Here is a 20172-nt window from a genome sequence, read left to right as displayed (position 1 = left end):
AGTGTGGGAATGGAAACAGGCCATACATCTACCCCTAAATCACTTATCTTACCACAATACCAAAACTTTATTAGCAACATTTTTTTTCCAAAATGGGTTGACATATTTGTAATGATTCAGTGTTGTCAGCTGATGTGACAGAAGTGTGGGAACGTATAAACCTGTCTGGGGTTGTATCCCCGTATAGTCCATCGTGGGCTCTACGTATCTCTATAAGTCTGTTCGTAGTCCATCGTGGGCTCTACGTATCTCTATAAGTCTGTTCGTAGTCCATCATGGGCTCTATGTATCTCTATAAGTCTGTTCGAAGTCTATCATGGGCTCGGTGTTAGGATATTTTGGTACCAAAGGTAGGATCTGTACACATGTCTGATTCATAAAAGGAATTTTCAACATCATCGAAAGTTCACATTTTAACAAGATGGTTTTTAAATGTGCTATTTCTAGTATACATTTTGACATAGTATCAAATGGTGTGTACTGACAGTCGTAAAGGAACACTTCATTTCGTATAGAATTTAATTCTTGTTTTCGTCATTTGATTCATTTTGCCAACAAAATTAATGGGTCGTTTCTGCTTTTTGTTTTCAAAAATAAACATTAATGTTGTCGAATTTCAATATCAAAATGTACTTATCAATAACCTGAGGTAATTTACACCTTATAATGTGTGATGAAAAGTGTCACAAACTTTTTCACGCACTTTCTCCCTAATTTTGAATGTGGAATGAGGGAGATCCTCCTCGTTGGAGATTTCAGAAGTTGACATGTATAAAGGTACATTCAGTACATATATATGTGTATATGTATTTTCAGATATTTTGAAAAGAATTTCAGTTATTAACAGTGGGCTTTATTTCAATTAAATTTTTAAATTCGAAAATTTAATTTCATAAGCCAAGAAAAAGGTTTGGTTTTTTTTTGTCACAAATTGATTTCTTCCTGTTTGATTGATGTAAATGGTATGAAAGTCTATAATGGACAATATTTTTCTGGACAGGTCGTGCCTATGGTAACCTTGGGCTATCCCATGAGTCTCTGGGTAACTACAAGGAGTCAATCCAGTACCAGGAACAGCATCTCAGCATCGCCGCGGAGATGAACGACAGTGTCGCCAGAACTCTTGCTTACAGCAGTTTAGGTGAGTTGATAATATTTCCAGTTTTAGTAAACTGCATTTTAATTAAGAAAAAGTTGACGAATTGAAATCCAAATAATCACTGTCAGGTTACAAATAACAAAATGATCTATTTTTACCCAAGGTCGTGTGCACCATGCCCTTGACAACCATACAGAGGCTGTAGATTACCTTCGTCAGGGGTTACGCATCGCCGAACAATTGGGTCGACATGAGGATGAGGCTAAAATTCGCCATCGTCTCGGCCTGTCCTTGTGGGGTAAAGGTGATCTGGAGGAGTGTCAACAACAGCTATACAAAGCCTCCGATCTGTTTGAGAGTATTCGACGTGACTCTCAGTTTAACAGTGAATACAAGATGTCCTTGTTTGACCTTCAGACAGCCTGCTATCAAGCATTACAGGTCAGTTTATCTTAAATATAGAACTAAGTTCTATGTAATGTATTTCGTACACTGCCATTTGTGACATGATCCAGAAAACTAGAAACTTTTGGAAATTGCTTCTGTTTCTTCTTGAGTATTCCTGGGTAAGGTTTGATGTGTATTCAACTTTTCATTCATCATTACTTATTCAAGATGGCTACCATCACCTAGGATTTGTCAGAGTTTATTAGGTTTGGTTTGGTCTTCACCAGGTGCAGTATGTAGATGAAATTAAAAAAACAGATTATAACTGTTGTATCTGGAATCCTATAAAGTATATATGTGCTGATGAAGTCAGAATTTTCCTCATGTCAAATTAACTAGAACCTTCCAATACATTTATACAGTGATAATGAATTATATAAGATACATCAGACAATTCAATGAAAGGTTTGGCACATGGTGTTTACTCTGGCGACTCCCACAGAGACGGGAGGAATGGAGTTTTATGTAAAATAACCAGAGATTATTGTCTGTTACGACTACTTGACAAAGAAATATAAAATAATGAGAATTTCACGATGATGCAACATGGTGTACTTACTGTTAATGACGAGTCGTCGTCTCTGCCAGAACCGTTATTAGGTGTGATGGTACGAGTGAAAGCCAGGTAAATCTATGGAGATTCCCTCTTAATTATACATCAGTACCATAACAATAACTAACTGGCAAACCTCGTAATGTTTTTATAAATCATTTGTACGTAGGAATAGAGCAGGACCATTGTGGTATCAAAGTAGTGTCACTTGTCCAAGAAACACTTTAATGCATGACAGGATCTTACATGACTGGCTATGTCATATGGAATTGATCGATTGATTCAATAATTGAATACCACCCATCTTAAGTATAATAATTTCCTTATGACAAGGTGTATCTGTTGATCACATACCAAATATGTATGGAAAAATAACAAAAACTCTGAAGAATGATTTTTAGAAAATTTAAAAATATTAGCATATTAGGCAAAATTCGACTTGGACAGTGTTTTCCTCTACAGGGACAACCATGTGACACTATATATTAATTGTGACATCATGAATTACTAAAGTGTTAATAGTTCCCATCAGTGAAACCTACATACATACAGGGTACACAACACTGAAATTTGTCTGTGCTCTAGCATTCAAGTTAACTTGTGCGTAACAAAACATCATTCGATACATGGCCCCATCTTCACAATAATAGAATTATCAATCAAATTGATCTTTTATAAATTTTGGTCCCATATGTCGAAATCTGAGTTTCAAACATAATCAGAATTCAGCTGGGTAATTCTTTACAAAAAATTAGGGCTGGTGGCCTTCTAACCGATACAGCACACATGTTAAAACTTTCTTACAGAATCTTCTTGTACCTATAAAATCATGAAATTTACATTTAATTTGACTTTTTCAGAGAGTACTGGTTTCCCTCGGGCAACATGAGGAAGCGTTGGTGATAGCAGAGCGGGCATGTACACGGGCGTTCATTGATTACTTACTGGAACGCCAGGCAGGGTCAGAAGGACTATATCGTGGTAACGTGGACCCTCCACCTATCACCACCGACCAGATCGTAAACATCGTCACCCGACAGAAATCTCTGGTCCTCTACTACAGCATTGCTGCTGGCTACCTTTACAGCTGGCTACTCACCCCAAAACAAGGTAAACCACCGGGCCATACTTTTCCATAATGTTATCACATTTTTCTCAGATTTTTTTTGTATTTTAAAAATACTTTAACAAAAATTACGAAAACAAGGTATGCTTACTTATATTAGTCACTCTTGTTGGCCCTGATGGAAGCACTAGTTGGAACATTCTTCATGAATATCATAATTTTAGTTTCTTTACATTGATTTCTATGGCAAGCATTGTGGTGACACTAATATCTTTATTAATTTTGAGTTGTGCTAAAATTTGACTGTGCTAAAATAAATCTGTTCAAAGCCTATATTCCTCAGTAAGTTCCAACTTAAACTAGAGTCTTTAATTAACAGTTAGAGGAAAACTAATAAAATTAACAATTTTAAAACTAAACTTTGCCATAAATAACTTATCTATAAGGAGATTTAATGAGAAGAGTGTCTGTACAATTGTTTTACATTTCAGGTATTGTCAAGTTCCACGAGGCCAACATGGCTGACCTAGAAAACATAGATGGGGAATCTTTCAACGATACTCTCAGTATGAAGAGTGTCAATTTCGGGTCATCTTCACTACTTGACCAATATGTAGGACAAGTTCGGGAATCCATGGGCATCGACAACTACTCCTCAAGGTTAGTGGTCTCCTAATGGGCCCCATCCCGAGTTAGAATGATTTCATATTGTCCTCAATGTTAGTGGTCTCCTAATGGGCCCCATCCCGAGTTAGAATGATTTCCTATTGTCCTATTGTCCTTCCCAATTCTTCAGATTCTTCCTAAAATGACTTGCGTAGTAATCCATTGACATAAATTTTAGTACGAAGAGAGATAACTCTTACTTCAAAATATGAATAACATTAAAAACTATCCGATTCCAAATAAGAAATTATACAAATAAAAAAGTAAAAAGTGGAGGTAAAATAAAGAATATTGTTTGTATTTTATCCAGAACTTCTCTGACATCTAAAGGCGTAGGTTGTGACTCGGACAGTGAAGGAGACGACGTCTGGCAGCAACACCTGGAGGAACTCGGTGACAAACTTAATGCTGAAAATGACCGCACAGGTTTCTTACGTATGGTGAACCGAAACCACAAGTACAACAGTAGTAACTACAGTCTCAGTAGCCTGTTCAGTCTGTCTGTCAGCATGAACGGACTCGGCTCCAGTTTTCACTCCATGAACCGTAAAAACAGTCTACGCAACAAAACTAGCAATAATACCAAAGCACCAATCAGCATGCTGTATCAGCTACTGATTGAGCCAATGGAAGATGCCCTGACTCAGGCGATGGAGGAGTGGGGGATGGGCCCCGTGGATCTGGTGCTTGTCCTCCAGGGGGAGCTGTACCTCATACCGTTCTCTGTCCTCCGTAAGGATCAGACAGAGGAGTATATGTTTGAACGGTTCAATCTTAGTGTCATGCCGTCAGTGACTGCGTTACAAAACGCGAAAAAGCATGACAAGCAGGGTCGCCCTGTAATAGACTCATCTGGTGCAATAGTTGTCGGAAATCCTAAACTCTCTTCCGTCATCTCTCAACATTGGCACCTGAAGGAGATTCCGAGTGCCGAATATGAGGCGAGGATTGTGAGTGAACTATTGACCTGTCGTCCTCTGATTGGTCAGGATGCAACTAAACCTGCAGTGCTACATCAGATTGAGCAGGTGGAAGTTGTACATTTTGCGACTCATCTGTCCTGGAAACTTGCCTCTATAGTTCTCTCCCCTGGAGATAATATTTCGACTTCCCACAGATTTCCAACGATAGACTCTGATGACAGCTCAAGTGATATAGGTAATTTTGATGGACCTGCTCTGTCGGAGTATCTACTCACTGCAGCGGACATTCTCAACATGAAACTCCATGCCAAACTTGTTGTGTTAAGTTCAGGGTATACGGACGATAGAGCAGGAAGGATAAATTCTGATGGAGTTGTGGGACTTACGAGAGCTCTTTTGTCTGCAGGAGCTCAGAGTGTGTTATATTCACTATGGCCAGTGCCTGACCAGGCAGCCAAACTGTTGATGAGGACGATGTACTCATCACTACAGGAAGGTCACCAAGTCACTCAGGCTTTGTCGAGTGGTATTAAATCTGTCCAGTGTACGAAACAGTTCTCCCACCCCTCTAACTGGGGTGGCTGGGTCCTTGTAGGACATGATGTCCGCCTCAGCAGTAAAGTCGCCCTCATGGGCCATGCCATCTGTGAAATCCTACAGTCACCTACAGCCTGTCGGGAGGCCATGAGAGTTCTCCTCCACCTGGTAGGTACAGCAAAGTCTGGTTATTGGTACTAAATGTACTTTTGTATCAAGGGAAGCAACTCTTACTGGACTGGTTCTATCAAAGTTGGCATATCTAGATCTACCCAAGTTACTTATATAAATGATTATATCAAAATTAACTATACTGGTTATGCAAACATTTGAAATTAAAAAAAAAAATAAAATGCCTTCAAATAAAGAATTGTTTCACCAGCTTGATAAATATTTCAATGCTAATAACTTTCATTTTTACACCATAAAGATTGAGAAGTCACTCCAGAGAATCCACCAGGGCATTAAAAACTCCATGTACACAACAAGTCAGTCAATAGAGAACAAGGTGGGCGCTATCCCCGGCTGGAAGGACCTTCTCCAGGCGGTTGGTTTCCGGTTCGAGTCCGCCAGTAACGGTCTACCGCCTGCTGTGTTCTTCCCTCAGACCGACCCTGGTGACCGACTAACTCAGGCCAGCGCCAGTCTTCAAGCCTTACTAGGTATGTCTTCGCGGTTTTATTTGATTTAATTTCATTTCATAAAATTTGTTTGAAAAGCACATTTTAGAGCAAGACCAGACATTATGAACATATCTATATAACAGCTGATTCTTGAAATCGAACTTAAAGATTCTATCTACCATACAATAAGAGTTTAGTGTGACAAGAAAGAAATGTTAAAAATGTTTCCGATTTATTGATAATGAAAGACCAACCATGTTTTAATGTGACTTCATTGTATCCACAGGATTACCTCCCAGTTCCCTGGCAGCTCTATCCAAGTTCTTATTCAACTACGAGGCAGGAGAAGCCAATATCCGAGTGGTAGGTCTTTTACCTGTAATGGTCTATTGATGTCGGTCAGAGTCACACTGGTTTTTATGGCTGTAAACTCAGATACACATTTACTGAAATCAGATGATCACCGAAGAATATTACCTAACATTGTGTGTTGTGATTAGGTTGTACATTGTCTCATTATTATTCTAAACAAAAACAAACAAATTTATTCATTTCATTTATAGATGAGAGACATACTGAGCAAGATGGCCGCCAAGGAAAGCAACATTGATGTGCAGATCAACGTGAAGTTGTGGGGAGTCCCAGGCTGTCACGAGTTTCTGGCGTCTCTCGGTAAGTATGGCTTTAATCTACAATCAGCTGAAAACCTTATACAGGTTACACACGTTTTGTTTGACATTGTTGACCATCGGCATGAAACTAGCGAACAAAGTTACTGGATACATCGTTTGGACCTATTGAACTAAAAGTAACTGGATATTGGACTAAAATTAACTGGATATTGGACTAAAAGTAACTGGATATTGGACTATAAATAACTGGATACATCATTTGGACCTATTGAACTAAAAGTAACTGGATATTGTTGGACTATAAGTAACTGGATATTGGACTAAAAGTAACTAGATATTGGACTAAAAGTAACTGGATATTGGACTATAAGTAACTGGATATAGGTTCTGTTGAAGTGAGATAAATTATTTTTTGTGTACTTTCAATGTGACTGCTCATGTTTACAGGACTAGATCTGGTTGAAGTTGGTCAGGATGAGGTCACACTCCGTTTGGGAAAGCAGGCCAACCGAAGACAACTACAGTTTGCTTTGCAAAGTCTTGTCGCTGTTTTTGGTGAGTTACTGTTAATGCTGTAGTTATTGAATATATTAAAAAATGATACAATGCAATAACAATTGCATTATTTATAAAAAAAAAACCCTGAAATACTGTTAGATTTTTTTCAAGTTATAATCAAACAAATCATTAATTTTACAAATAGTTAAGTATTTCTCCAAAAGATTGATAGTAAATCTACTTGCCTTTGTTTTCAGACACACAGGAAGCCCCTAAGTCTCTGTCTGTGGACAGCTCCAGTAGTCTGGAGAGTCTGTCCTCCTCACACAGTGGTTCTACCTCTACCTCTAACTTCTCCAAGGGGAGTACACCACCTATCTCACCTCGTAGCTCCCGTAAAAAGTCACTCTTCAACCCGGCCGAGATGGAGAAGATGAGGATGATGAACAAGATGCAGCTGATGAATCAGGTGAGGTAGAAAAAAAAATCATAAAACATGTAATTTAGCTGTCAGAAGAGAAAACAAGGCATAGACTCTTAATATTGTCACATAGTGGACACTCTTAATATTGTCACATAGTGGTATTGGATAGGCAGTTAAATGTTGTTTCCTTTTTTTTATTTCTTTTATTTGATTTAATTAACCGGGGATATTTGTAATTGCTGATTAATCATTGTGTCTATAATAAAAAATACAATTTGAACTTAATTTAAAGATTTAATCCTTTTGTTAAATATTCTAATTGTAGTCTTTAATGTTTTATAGGGTGGATTATCGGGCCGACAGGTTCACAGAAAGATGAAGAAAGCCAATGTATCTGACCCTGCCATGAATCTTCAACATCAGAGTCGTGTTCGTAACATGTACCCACCTGGTTCAAGCTCCTCCATGAATCTGAATGTTGACATGAACGGTATCCAGGAGATGAGCGAGAACAGTGAGAGTGAGACAGATGGACGTGACAGCTGGGACAACAGGATGCAGGTGTCGACCAACTCCGAGAGTGAAAGTAGTACCATTCCCGAACCTCGGACAAACTCTGAATCAGACAATCAGACAGGAACTGGCCAGTATCATGATGGAAAAGAAATGAGTCCTGTTCTAATGACTGAGGAGTATTCCTTAAGTCGACAGACTAGTAATCAGAGTGAGTCTTATTCCTTCGACAGAGCAGATGACGTACGTACATCAGCACTGTCGTACACAAGTAACTTAAGTGAAGATTCAGCTTTGTTAGAGGAACAGAAGAGGAATTCTTACTCTGATAGTAGTCAGACAGAGGACATGTTCCAAAGACATGATGGTAATCGCCAGTCAGATATGTCAGACACAAGTGGAATAAGTGATCAGTTCATGGTTTCTCGGAACCAGAATTTACCTCTATCATCACAGCTGGACCCTGTGTTAATGTCGAGTGAATCGGGCATCAACTCTGAGGTGACTTCTTCAAATCAGAGTGACACAAGTCAACAGAGCATGGACGCTGTAAACTCACAGTTGGACCCTCATGAGGTCGCAATGAAGGTTATGAGAGACCTCGGCCCTCAGAAGGACATTCTGGAAGGATTACAGATGCAAAGTTTTCTTAAATCTCAGTCTAACACACAATTCATGAGGCGACAATTTCAGAACTCTTCACAGATCAGTGCATTTACCAAACCCTCCGGTGTACAGGAACAAACAACTAGAGATAAAGATTCGTCACAGGTACGACCACAGACAGCTCCTAGGCCTAACAAGGTCCCCCCTCCTGTTCCCTCTAAACCCAAGGTACTGCCAAAACCTAGCTCTATATCAAACTATCAGGACGACACTTCCCAGAATCCCCAGAACCAGGGGAGTTACTACAGCATGCAGTCCCTGAAAGGTATATCAGAGGATGACCTTTCCACCAGTCAAGAATCTCCAAGTGTAGACGACAATGATATTTCTTATGTTGTGACTCGGAGAACAGTTCCCGTTGGTAACAGCATGTCAGATTTGGGTCATAAAAGTATGCCAGACTTACGGAATTCATCTCCAATCTACAATACAGGGGGCAGCACTGGTAGTCCCTACTCAGCCAATCAGATGAATTTCAGTAGTTTTAAGCCTCAGGCTGCATCTTCTAAAAGGAATGTGAGTAAGGTTGTGGCGGGTGGGGCCATGCGGCCTGACAGTGCCACCAGCACTAGTAGTTTGTGTTCTACTGGCTCCTCGGTCCAGTCTGTTATTCACCGACCTTACTTTAATTCTGTACCTGATCTGAATGGAATGTTCCAGAAGCAGTCTGGTGATTCAGGTGTGGATGGTAATGGAAACAGGAGAAGTCCCTCAGGTTTACCACCACCATATAGTCATGCTGTGAGGACAGCGCAGCTACTCCGGGGACGAAGTCCAGTACAGCATAACACTTACACCTCAAACAGTCGCAGCTCCACCCCTACCGGGGGTTCCTGTACCAGTCCCGACAGTCTGGGGTCATCTCAGGGTAGCGGTCAGTACCAGCAGCCTGATAGCCCTGTGTCTCTGCCCAGTGGTCAGTATCACAGTGGCTTTAATACATCAACCCCCTCAAACCCCAACCAGGATAATAATGGTACACAGTTTGGACAGTCGTACAATGTAGGGGCCAGAAATCGTTACACAGCTCAGTTTACTGACTCTAAACCTGGTACTCTTCCTCTACAGCAACATCGACAGGTTTCCTCGACACCGAACTCTGTAGGTCAGCCATCAGGGAACTACTCTAGTGCTCCCACAACGCCAGGGACACCTGAACGTGATGATGTTTTCCTTCACGCCAGTAGTGGTTGTAATGTGACCTCTATTCCCACACAAGGTCACATGTACCAGCACTCCAGCAGTAGCACATCATCGTCAGTATCACAACACAACCAGTACTACCAGTCAGGCAGTCCTGTCGCCTCTACTGTGTCAGGGGGTGGGAGTCCATTTCCCCAGTCAGCCAGCCCCACTTCATCAACTGCTTCTCGTAACAGTCCATACCAGCATCTATCAACAAGCAAAAGGACCAAATCCATCCTCAACAGTTCACCAGCCTCTGCCAGGGCAACCAGTAAAAAGCGACCTCAGAAACGTGTCAGTTTCTCTGATTCTGAACCCAGTGACCTTGAGGGAAACTCCCCTCACCCCTACCGTCCAATCAAATCAGGCCCTGTCCCAGTGAAGGGTGTGGTTAAATTGAATATGAATGACTTCAAAATGCCAAATTATCGGAGTAGACAGCATCAAAATGGTGGCGTTCCTAAAGGGGCTGGTCCCCATAGTAACGGCTATGTCTCCCAGGGCCCTTTCTTCCCTAACGGCAGTGTGTCTAAACAGGGACCTGTTATAAATGGTCACGCACAACACAGTCAGACGTCTGTGTTCAGTAGAAAAAGTGTGAACCCTTCCTCCAATGTGAGTAGTGGTAATGGACCTATCGGGCTAAAGGACTTGTCCTCAACCCAAGGGGGACAACTCCCAGGGAGGAGTTTCTTCGGAAGGGAGAACAATCGTCCAATCAGGAGAACTCAAGTTGTGCAGTCATCGAAGTGCTGATATTTTGTGTGCATGTCAATATTTTATGTTAGAGAACAAAAAACGCAATTTAATTGATATCATTTCATTGTTTACTCCATGAATTTATAATATGGTCATTAGTGTCCTGTCTATTGAAATGTATTATTTTCATTCACTACATTTTTTGTCTGAAATGATATTTGAATGTTTTTACTGTCTTTTTATTTGTGAACAAAAGAGTAACATCATTGTTTTGCATGAAATAGAATTAATTATTTGATGAATGTTATAGTGTATGTATAATGGTGTATATTAGTGTAAGTATACTTTGTATATAGATATGAAATGAATGCCTCTTTGTGCCAAACTTCCCATTTTCTCCACTGGAGAGTTATAAACATTGTATTATAAACCATTGTCTTCACCATGTCATGTTACTGTGTAGACAACATTGTATTATAAACCATTGTCTTCACCATGTCATGTTACTGTGTAGACAACATTGTATTATATACCATTGTTCACCATGTCATGTTACGGTGTAGACAACATTGAGAATCTGTATTTAAAATCAAAACGTGAAATCAGATAGAAAGCATTTCTCATATCAAATCTACAGTTTATACTTTATAAATGTAATCATTTTGAACAGATCAATTCAAGTCCAGGTAACACTGGTATACATAACTGGTGAGGCCTGCGAGTCCAGGTAACACTGGTATACATAAGCTGGTGAGGGCGTCGAGTCCAGGTAACACTGGTATACATAAGCTGGTGAGGCCTTCGAGTCCAGGTAACACTGGTATACATAAGCTGGTGAGGGCGTCGAGTCCAGGTAACACTGGTATACATAAGCTGGTGAGGGCGTCGAGTCCAGGTAACACTGGTATACATAAGCTGGTGAGGGCGTCGAGTCCAGGTAACACTGGTATACATAAGCTGGTGAGGGCGTCGAGTCCAGGTAACACTGGTATACATAAGCATAATAACTAAAATATCCCTATCTGTACAGTGTAGAGAAGTGTATTTATATACCTGTGATGAAAGAAAATAATAATTATTTATGTTCTGACCAGGTGTCTTTCAAGTTAGGTACAGGTGTGGAATGGTTCAGCTTAGTGAACATATGACTTAGGATCAGAGATCATATAAAAAAAATTATATACCAACAATATACAGAGATTGTAGATATATCCTGTACGTAATTGGTAAAATTTAAGGGGGCAGTTATAATTACCTGCTATAAAATAATATAGTATCGCAAAAAAAAAAACTTGTTATAATATACCAACATCTTTCCGGTTAAACCTTGTTATAACGCCACTATTTTTCCGGTCAAACCTTGTTATAATGCCACAATTTGTCCAGTAAAAACCAGTTACATTTCGCCATCTTTTGATTTTGAATTTCAGGTTGAAAAAAAACAACCTAGCAGTACATGTATTTACCAGGGGGAACAACTCCGAAATATAATATTGTAGGAATGAATATTGACCAGGTCTCCTGATGTGGAACTTATTTAGAGGTGTTTACAACAGTGTATACACCTAAATAAGATAAAGTAGGATATGTCCTTAATACAAATCGTTTAATTAAAATGGTCGGTTGATAATAAGATGTCACAGTTCCACATTATAAAAGCACTATTTGTCTAGGAAACTTTCCTGATGGGTGACTAGGACAGAGTGGGGCAAATGTAAAATTAAACAGAAGGAAAAGACCTTGAAATGTGAATGATGTAGACATATGAGGGGCATTATATCAAGTTTTCACCGTCCCTATACAGCCTGGCCAACCCAACAATCGGTACCTAATGTTACATATATCAAGTTTTCACCGTCCCTATACAGCCTGGCCAACCCAACAATCAGTACCTATTGTTACAATTAACCAAGTTTTCACTGTTCCTATACAGCCTGGCCAACCCAACAATCGGTACCTAATGTTACAACTAACCAAGATCAACGTTACTTATTTTTATCAGGATGTATAGTTACCCAGGGAAATGTTTTATCTCGTGATGGTTTAATAGTGTATAGTACAACATTTACATAGTTTTAATAAAGTGTCTCAAATGATGAGAGATAATAATTCTAAAAGACAGGGTGTATGATTAATACTGGTGATATATATTTCAGAGTCAATTCATATTTCATGTCCTAGATAAGATTGAAGAAGTAAATCAAAATGACTTCCGACATTGGGTTTAGGATTGATGAACCATCACAGTCTGGTGTGGGGACTTCTCCATTGAACCATTTACATATTGTCATCTATTGTTTTCATTGGTAACGTATAAACTCTGAATTATTAAAGTTTAAATTATCAACCATAATATCCTTAAGCTATTCATGTCAAACTAAAACAATAAATGTCCATGAAAACCAATAACAAAGTGTTCAGAAGGTCTTTAGCGATGTCCATCCTTGTCAACCTTTTATATCCTAACTTATTGTAGTAGTCCCGTCCTATCTTTGATTTGGGTTTTACCATGTAGATCTATAGGGGTGTAAGGGTTGGTTTTTTCTGTCAGATTACTGTTACATATTATTTTCTACTGTGTAAATATCTTGTTTACCTAACTTTATTGGAGCTATGCATTCTATAATATTTTATACGATATATATATATATTATATACTCTCAGTGGCTCTATGAACCACACGGAGAATTTAAAACTTCCTGTCTAAAGGAGGACAAAATAAAACAATACAAATAATTTGATGTTGTATGTTGTAATTTACACTTGGAATACACACTCTGAAGTCCTGGGCCGAGTTGTTCAAAAGGTGATTAGTCTAATCAAAGTTTAACAACAATTTATCATATTTAATCAAACTAACTTGACAAAGTTTTATGAGACTATAACACTAGCCAGCCTTTTCCTCCCTGCCTATTTTCAGGAATACACACACTCAGATTTTGAAGTGAAGGAGAAATGATATTTCAACTGATTAAATTTATCACCCTTTGGACAACTGGACCCTGGTAAAGTAGACAAATAAATTTGTGATTTACACTTGGAATACACGCTGTGAAGACCTGGTCAACAATAACGACAAATACTTTACTGTGAAAGTAATTAATGCTCAAAAACAATTGAGAAAATCCCTCACAACAAAAACTGGTCTTTTTTGTCCTGCTAAAGACTTGAAAAATAGAAACCTATTAATCTAAAGTCCTACCTTTGGTTGTGTGTCTGATGAAGTCCTACCTTTGGTTGTGTGTCGGTATGTCTGATGAAGTCCTACCTTTGGTTGTGTGTCTGATGAAGTCCTACCTTTGGTTGTGTGTCTGATGAAGTCCTACCTTTGGTTGTGTGTCGGTATGTCTGATGAAGTCCTACCTTTGGTTGTGTGTCTGATGAAATCCTACCTTTGGTTGTGTGTCGGTATGTCTGATGAAGTCCTACCTTTGGTTGTGTGTCTGATGAAGTCCTACCTTTGGTTGTATGTCTGATGAAGTCCTACCTTTGGTTGTGTGTCTGATGAAGTCATACCTTTGGTTGTGTGTCTGATGAAGTCCTACCTTTGGTTGTGTGTCTGATGAAGTCCTACCTTTGGTTGTGTGTCTGATGAAGTCCTACCTTTGGTTGTGTGTCGGTATGTCTGATGAAGTCCTACCTTTGGTTGTGTGTCGGTATGTCTGATGAAATCCTACCTTTGGTTGTGTGTCTGATGAAATCCTACCTTTGGTTGTGTGTCGGTATGTCTGATGAAGTCCTACCTTTGGTTGTGTGTCTGATGAAGTCCTACCTTTGGTTGTGTGTCTGATGAAGTCCTACCTTTGGTTGTGTGTCTGATGAAGTCCTACCTTTGGTTGTGTGTCGGTATGTCTGATGAAGTCCTACCTTTGGTTGTGTGTCTGATGAAGTCCTACCTTTGGTTGTGTGTCTGATGAAGTCCTACCTTTGGTTGTATGTCTGATGAAGTCCTACCTTTGGTTGTGTGTCGGTATGTCTGATGAAGTCCTACCTTTGGTTGTGTGTCTGATAAAGTCCTACCTTTGGTTGTGTGTCTGATGAAGTCCTACCTTTGGTTGTGTGTCTGATGAAGTCCTACCTTTGGTTGTGTGTCTGATGAAATCCTACCTTTGGTTGTGTGTCGGTATGTCTGATGAAGTCCTACCTTTGGTTGTGTGTCGGTATGTCTGATGAAATCCTACCTTTGGTTGTGTGTCTGATGAAGTCCTACCTTTGGTTGTGTGTCTGCTGAAGTCCTACCTTTGGTTGTGTGTGTATGAGCCTCAAGATGTATGATGATTTTATGCATAGGAAATCTGTACAGACATTTAAATATTTTTGCAATTACCGAAACTACCTCAATGCTCAATGCCTGAGGTGCTACCTGTAAATAAGCATGTAAGCATACTGTGAAAGCGGTGTATAATGTCTGCCAATATAGAAGCAGTATACTGTAGCTTATCCATGCTTTCATTCTAAAAATGTCATCATGCACCAGAACGAATTTGAGACGGGTCAGAAACATCAATCAGAGGTGCCCGAAGACAGAACTTTCGTAGGTTAATGAAAGTTTCATCATTATAAAATCCCATGGTCCCTGAATTATTAAGATGTTGCAACATGAATTAGTTATGTATTGATAGTTACGATGGCCACTTGTAACTATTGTGATGTAGGCCGAATATGACATGTAGGACATTACAGGTGTCTACTATATACCTCATCTTAATTAAACTGCATGCCACCATTAATCTTATAAAACACATTTGTTTTAAAATCCTTTGATGTCAACTGTCGCTGAGAATGATAACGAATAAAACTATTATATATGCCAAGGCGGCGTATGCTATAAAAAAATATATTTGGCGACATCTTATCTATAAATGATGGCCTTTACAGTTAAAACTATACACCTCTTTTACAACAACCTCACTCAATTCTGTTTTACGAGAAATTCATGTCTTTAATGCCTGTTGATATAAACGACGATGGATAGTGTTGAACAGAGTTAGGAAATGCAAAGGACATATATAGGACATATATAGGACATATATAGGACATATATAGGACATATATAGGACATATACAGGACACATACAGGACACATACAGGACATATATAGGATATATATAGGATGTATATAGGACATATACAGGACATATATAGGACATATACAGGACATATATAGAACATATATAGGACATATATAGGACATATACAGGACAAATATAGGACATATACAGGACATATATAGGACATATATAGGACATATACAGGACATATAGGACATATATAGGACATATATAGGACATATACAGGACATATACAGGACACATACAGGACATATACAGGACATATAGGGCATATATAGGACATATATAGGACATATACAGGACATATATAGGACACATACAGGACATATATAGGACATTTACAGGACATATATAGGACATATATAGGATATATATAGGACATATATAGGACATATATAGAACATATATAGGACATATATAGGACATATACAGGACAAATATAAGACAAATATAGGACATATATAGGACATATATAGGACATACAGGACATATATAGGACATATACAGGACATATATAGAACATATATAGGACATATATAGGACATATACAGGACATATATAGGACATATATAGGATATATATAGGACATATATAGGACATATATAGAACATATATAGGACATATATAGAACATATATAGGACATATATAGGACATATACAGGACATATATAGGACATATATAGAACATATACAGGACATATATAGGACATATACAGGACATATATAGGACATATTTAGGATATATATAGGACATATATAGAACATATATAGGACATATATAGGACATATATAGAACATATACAGGACATATATAGAACATATATAGGACATATATAGGACATATATAGGACATATATAGAACATATATAGGACATATATAGGACATATATAGAACATATACAGGACATATATAGAACATATATAGGACATATATAGGACATATATAGAACATATATAGGACATATATAGAACATATATAGGACATATATAGGACATATATAGAACATATACAGGACATATATAGAACATATATAGGACATATATAGGACATATACAGGACATATATAGGACATATATAGGATATATATAGGACATATATAGGACATGTATAGGACATATATAGGACATATATAGAACATATATAGGACATATATAGGACATATATAGAACATATACAGGACATATATAGAACATATATAGGACATATACAGGACATATATAGGACATATATAGGACATATATAGGACATATATAGGACATGTATAGGACATATATAGAACATATATAGGACATATATAGAACATATACAGGACATATATAGGACATATATAGGATATATATAGGACATATATAGGACATGTATAGGACATATACAGGACATATATAGAACATATATAGGACATATATAGGACATATATAGAACATATATAGGACATATATAGAACATATAGAACATATATAGGACATATATAGAACATATATAGGACATATATAGGACATATATAGAACATATACAGGACATATATAGAACATATATAGGACATATATAGGACATATACAGGACATATATAGGACATATATAGGATATATATAGGACATATATAGGACATGTATAGGACATATATAGGACATATAGGACATATACAGGACACATACAGGACATGTATAAGACAAATATAGGACATATATAGGACATATATAGGACATATATAGGACATACAGGACATATATAGGACATATACAGGACATATATAGAACATATATAGGATATATATAGGACATATATAGGACATATATAGGACATACAGGACATATATAGAACATATATAGGACATATACAGGACATATATAGAACATATATAGGACATACAGGACATATATAGGACATATATAGGACATATACAGGACATATATAGGACATATATAGGACATATATAGGACATACAGGACATATATAGGACATATACAGGACATATATAGGACATATAGGACATATACAGGACATATATAGGACATATATAGGACATATATAGGACATACAGGACATATATAGAACATATATAGGACATATACAGGACATATATAGGACATATATAGGATATACAGGACATATATAGGACATATACAGGACATATATAGGACATATATAGGATATATATAGGACATATATAGGACATGTATAGGACATATACAGGACACATACAGGACTTATAAAGGATATATATTGGACATATATAGGACATATACAGGACATATATAGAACATATATAGGAATTATACAGGACATATATAGGACATATACAGGACATATATAGGACATATATACTGGACATATATAGGACATATATACTGGACATATATAGGACATATACAGGACATATACAGGACATACAGGACATATATAGGACATATACATGACATATATAGGGCACATATAGGACATATACAGGACATATACAGGACATACAGGACATATATAGGACATATACAGGACATATACAGGACATATACAGGACATATATAGGATATATACAGGACATATATAGGATATATACATAGGGCATATATAGGACATATACAGGACATATACAGGACATACAGGACATATATAGGACATATACATGACATATATAGGGCACATATAGGACATATACAGGACATATACAGGACATACAGGACATATATAGGACATATACAGGACATATACAGGACATATACAGGACATATATAGGACATATACAGGACATATACAGGACATATATAGGACATATATGGGACATATATAGAGCATATATAGGACATATATAGGACATATATATAGGACATATATAGGATATATACATAGGACATATACATAGGACATATACAGGGCATATACAGGACATATACAGGACATATACAGGACATATACAGGACATATATAGGACATATATAGGACATATATAGGACATATACAGGACAAATATAGGACATATACAGGACATATACATGACATATATAGGACATATATAGGACATATATAGGACATATACAGGACATATAAAGGACATATACAGGACATATACACAGGACATATACCGGATAGATATAGACATATACAGGATAGATATAGACATATACAGGACATATATAGGACATATGCAGGACATATTTAAAACAACGCTCAACATTGTATCTTACATCCAAAACAAACACCTTCTCTATTCGAAAGTATATTATTATTTTGATCGTATTTTAATTTCCAAAATCAATTATACTTTACATCAAATTGGGTTTCCTTTTGGGGACAGTGTCGATATAAACAGAAAATCGTGATGTCAGCATTGGTGCAGTATTAATCAGAAACATTCCTATTTATTACGACGCACAGTTTTTCACCGTAATTAGTATTCAGTAGATATCTGTCATTTATAATATTAACATACAACCAGAGTGATTAACTATTGACAATACACTTGGGCTTTATGTTGTTGGCAGTGGTTAAACAAAAATCATTGACAGCTCAACGGGATATATGGCATTCCCAAAGTCTAGCAAAAGTTTTATCTTAACACGTCTCAACACGTCATAAAATCATCAAAACCTGTTAATTGTTTAAAGAAAATTAACTAATCAACGAGTTCTATTGGGTATGAAAATGTCAATATCGGGTATGGCCATCACTATTTGGTATAAAAATGTCAATATCGGGTATGGCCATCACTGTTGGGTATGAAAATGTCAATATCGGGTATGGCCATCACTGTTGGGTATGAAAATGTCAATATCGGGTATAGCCATCAACATTGGGTATGAAAATGTCAATATCGGGTATAGCCATCAACATTGGGTATGGAAATGTCAATATCGGGTATAGCCATCACTATTGGGTATGGAAATGTCAATATTGGGTATAGCCATCACTATTGGGTATGAAAATGTCAATATCGGGTATAGCCATCAATATTGGGTATGGAAATGTCAATATCGGGTATAGCCATCACTATTGGGTATGAAAATGTCAATATCGGGTATAGTCATCAATATTGGGTATGAAAATGTCAATATCGGGTATAGCCATCACTATTGGGTATGAAAATGTCAATATCGGGTATAGCCATCAATATTGGGTATGGAAATGTCAATATCGGGTATAGCCATCACTATTGGGTATGAAAATGTCAATATCGGGTATAGTCATCAATATTGGGTATGGAAATGTCAATATCGGGTATAGTCATCACTGTTGGGTATGAAAATGTCAATATTGGGTATGACCATCACTGTTGGGTATGAAAATGTCAATATCGGGTATAGCCATCAACATTGGGTATGAAAATGTCAATATCGGGTATAGCCATCAACATTGGGTATGGAAATGTCAATATCGGGTATAGCCATCACTATTGGGTATGGAAATGTCAATATTGGGTATAGCCATCACTATTGGGTATGAAAATGTCAATATCGGGTATAGCCATCAATATTGGGTATGGAAATGTCAATATCGGGTATAGCCATCACTATTGGGTATGAAAATGTCAATATCGGGTATAGTCATCATTATTGGGTACGACATGTCAATATCGG

At 37.5% G+C, this 20172-nt stretch overlaps 1 protein-coding gene and 1 long non-coding RNA gene across 6 annotated transcripts in view; one reads left to right on the top strand and one right to left on the bottom strand.

Moving 5' to 3' along the window:
• LOC117333552 (tetratricopeptide repeat protein 28-like) overlaps window positions 1-11590 on the top strand; it is a 130781-nt gene extending 119191 nt beyond the window's left edge. For 2 of the 4 annotated variants that reach the window (XM_033892888.1, XM_033892889.1), the window contains 11 exons: window positions 1001-1141; window positions 1263-1540; window positions 2960-3209; window positions 3657-3825; window positions 4142-5459; window positions 5722-5953; window positions 6201-6277; window positions 6478-6586; window positions 6994-7101; window positions 7302-7513; window positions 7811-11590. In XM_033892888.1, coding sequence (XP_033748779.1) covers window positions 1001-1141; window positions 1263-1540; window positions 2960-3209; window positions 3657-3825; window positions 4142-5459; window positions 5722-5953; window positions 6201-6277; window positions 6478-6586; window positions 6994-7101; window positions 7302-7513; window positions 7811-10588 — 5672 coding nt within the window. In that variant the 3' untranslated portion in view covers window positions 10589-11590. The remainder of the gene's footprint in view (window positions 1-1000; window positions 1142-1262; window positions 1541-2959; window positions 3210-3656; window positions 3826-4141; window positions 5460-5721; window positions 5954-6200; window positions 6278-6477; window positions 6587-6993; window positions 7102-7301; window positions 7514-7810) is intronic. The other 2 variants (XR_004533925.1, XR_004533926.1) reach the window with 2 other exon arrangements.
• Window positions 11591-11707: 117 nt separating this feature from the next.
• LOC117333553 lies at window positions 11708-13261 on the bottom strand. Of its 2 annotated transcripts, none has more exons than XR_004533928.1 (2): window positions 12489-13261; window positions 11708-12423 (listed from the first exon to the last, which is right to left on the bottom strand). It is a non-coding gene; the product is annotated as an uncharacterized LOC117333553 (long non-coding RNA). The 2 variants fall into 2 exon arrangements; XR_004533927.1 differs by having other exon boundaries at window positions 11708-12359.
• Window positions 13262-20172: the final 6911 nt, after the last annotated feature.

This window comes from Pecten maximus, chromosome 8 (genome assembly GCF_902652985.1).
Source record: "Pecten maximus chromosome 8, xPecMax1.1, whole genome shotgun sequence".
NCBI lineage: Eukaryota > Metazoa > Mollusca > Bivalvia > Pectinida > Pectinidae > Pecten > Pecten maximus.
This window is presented reverse-complemented; position numbering and strand designations above follow the sequence as displayed.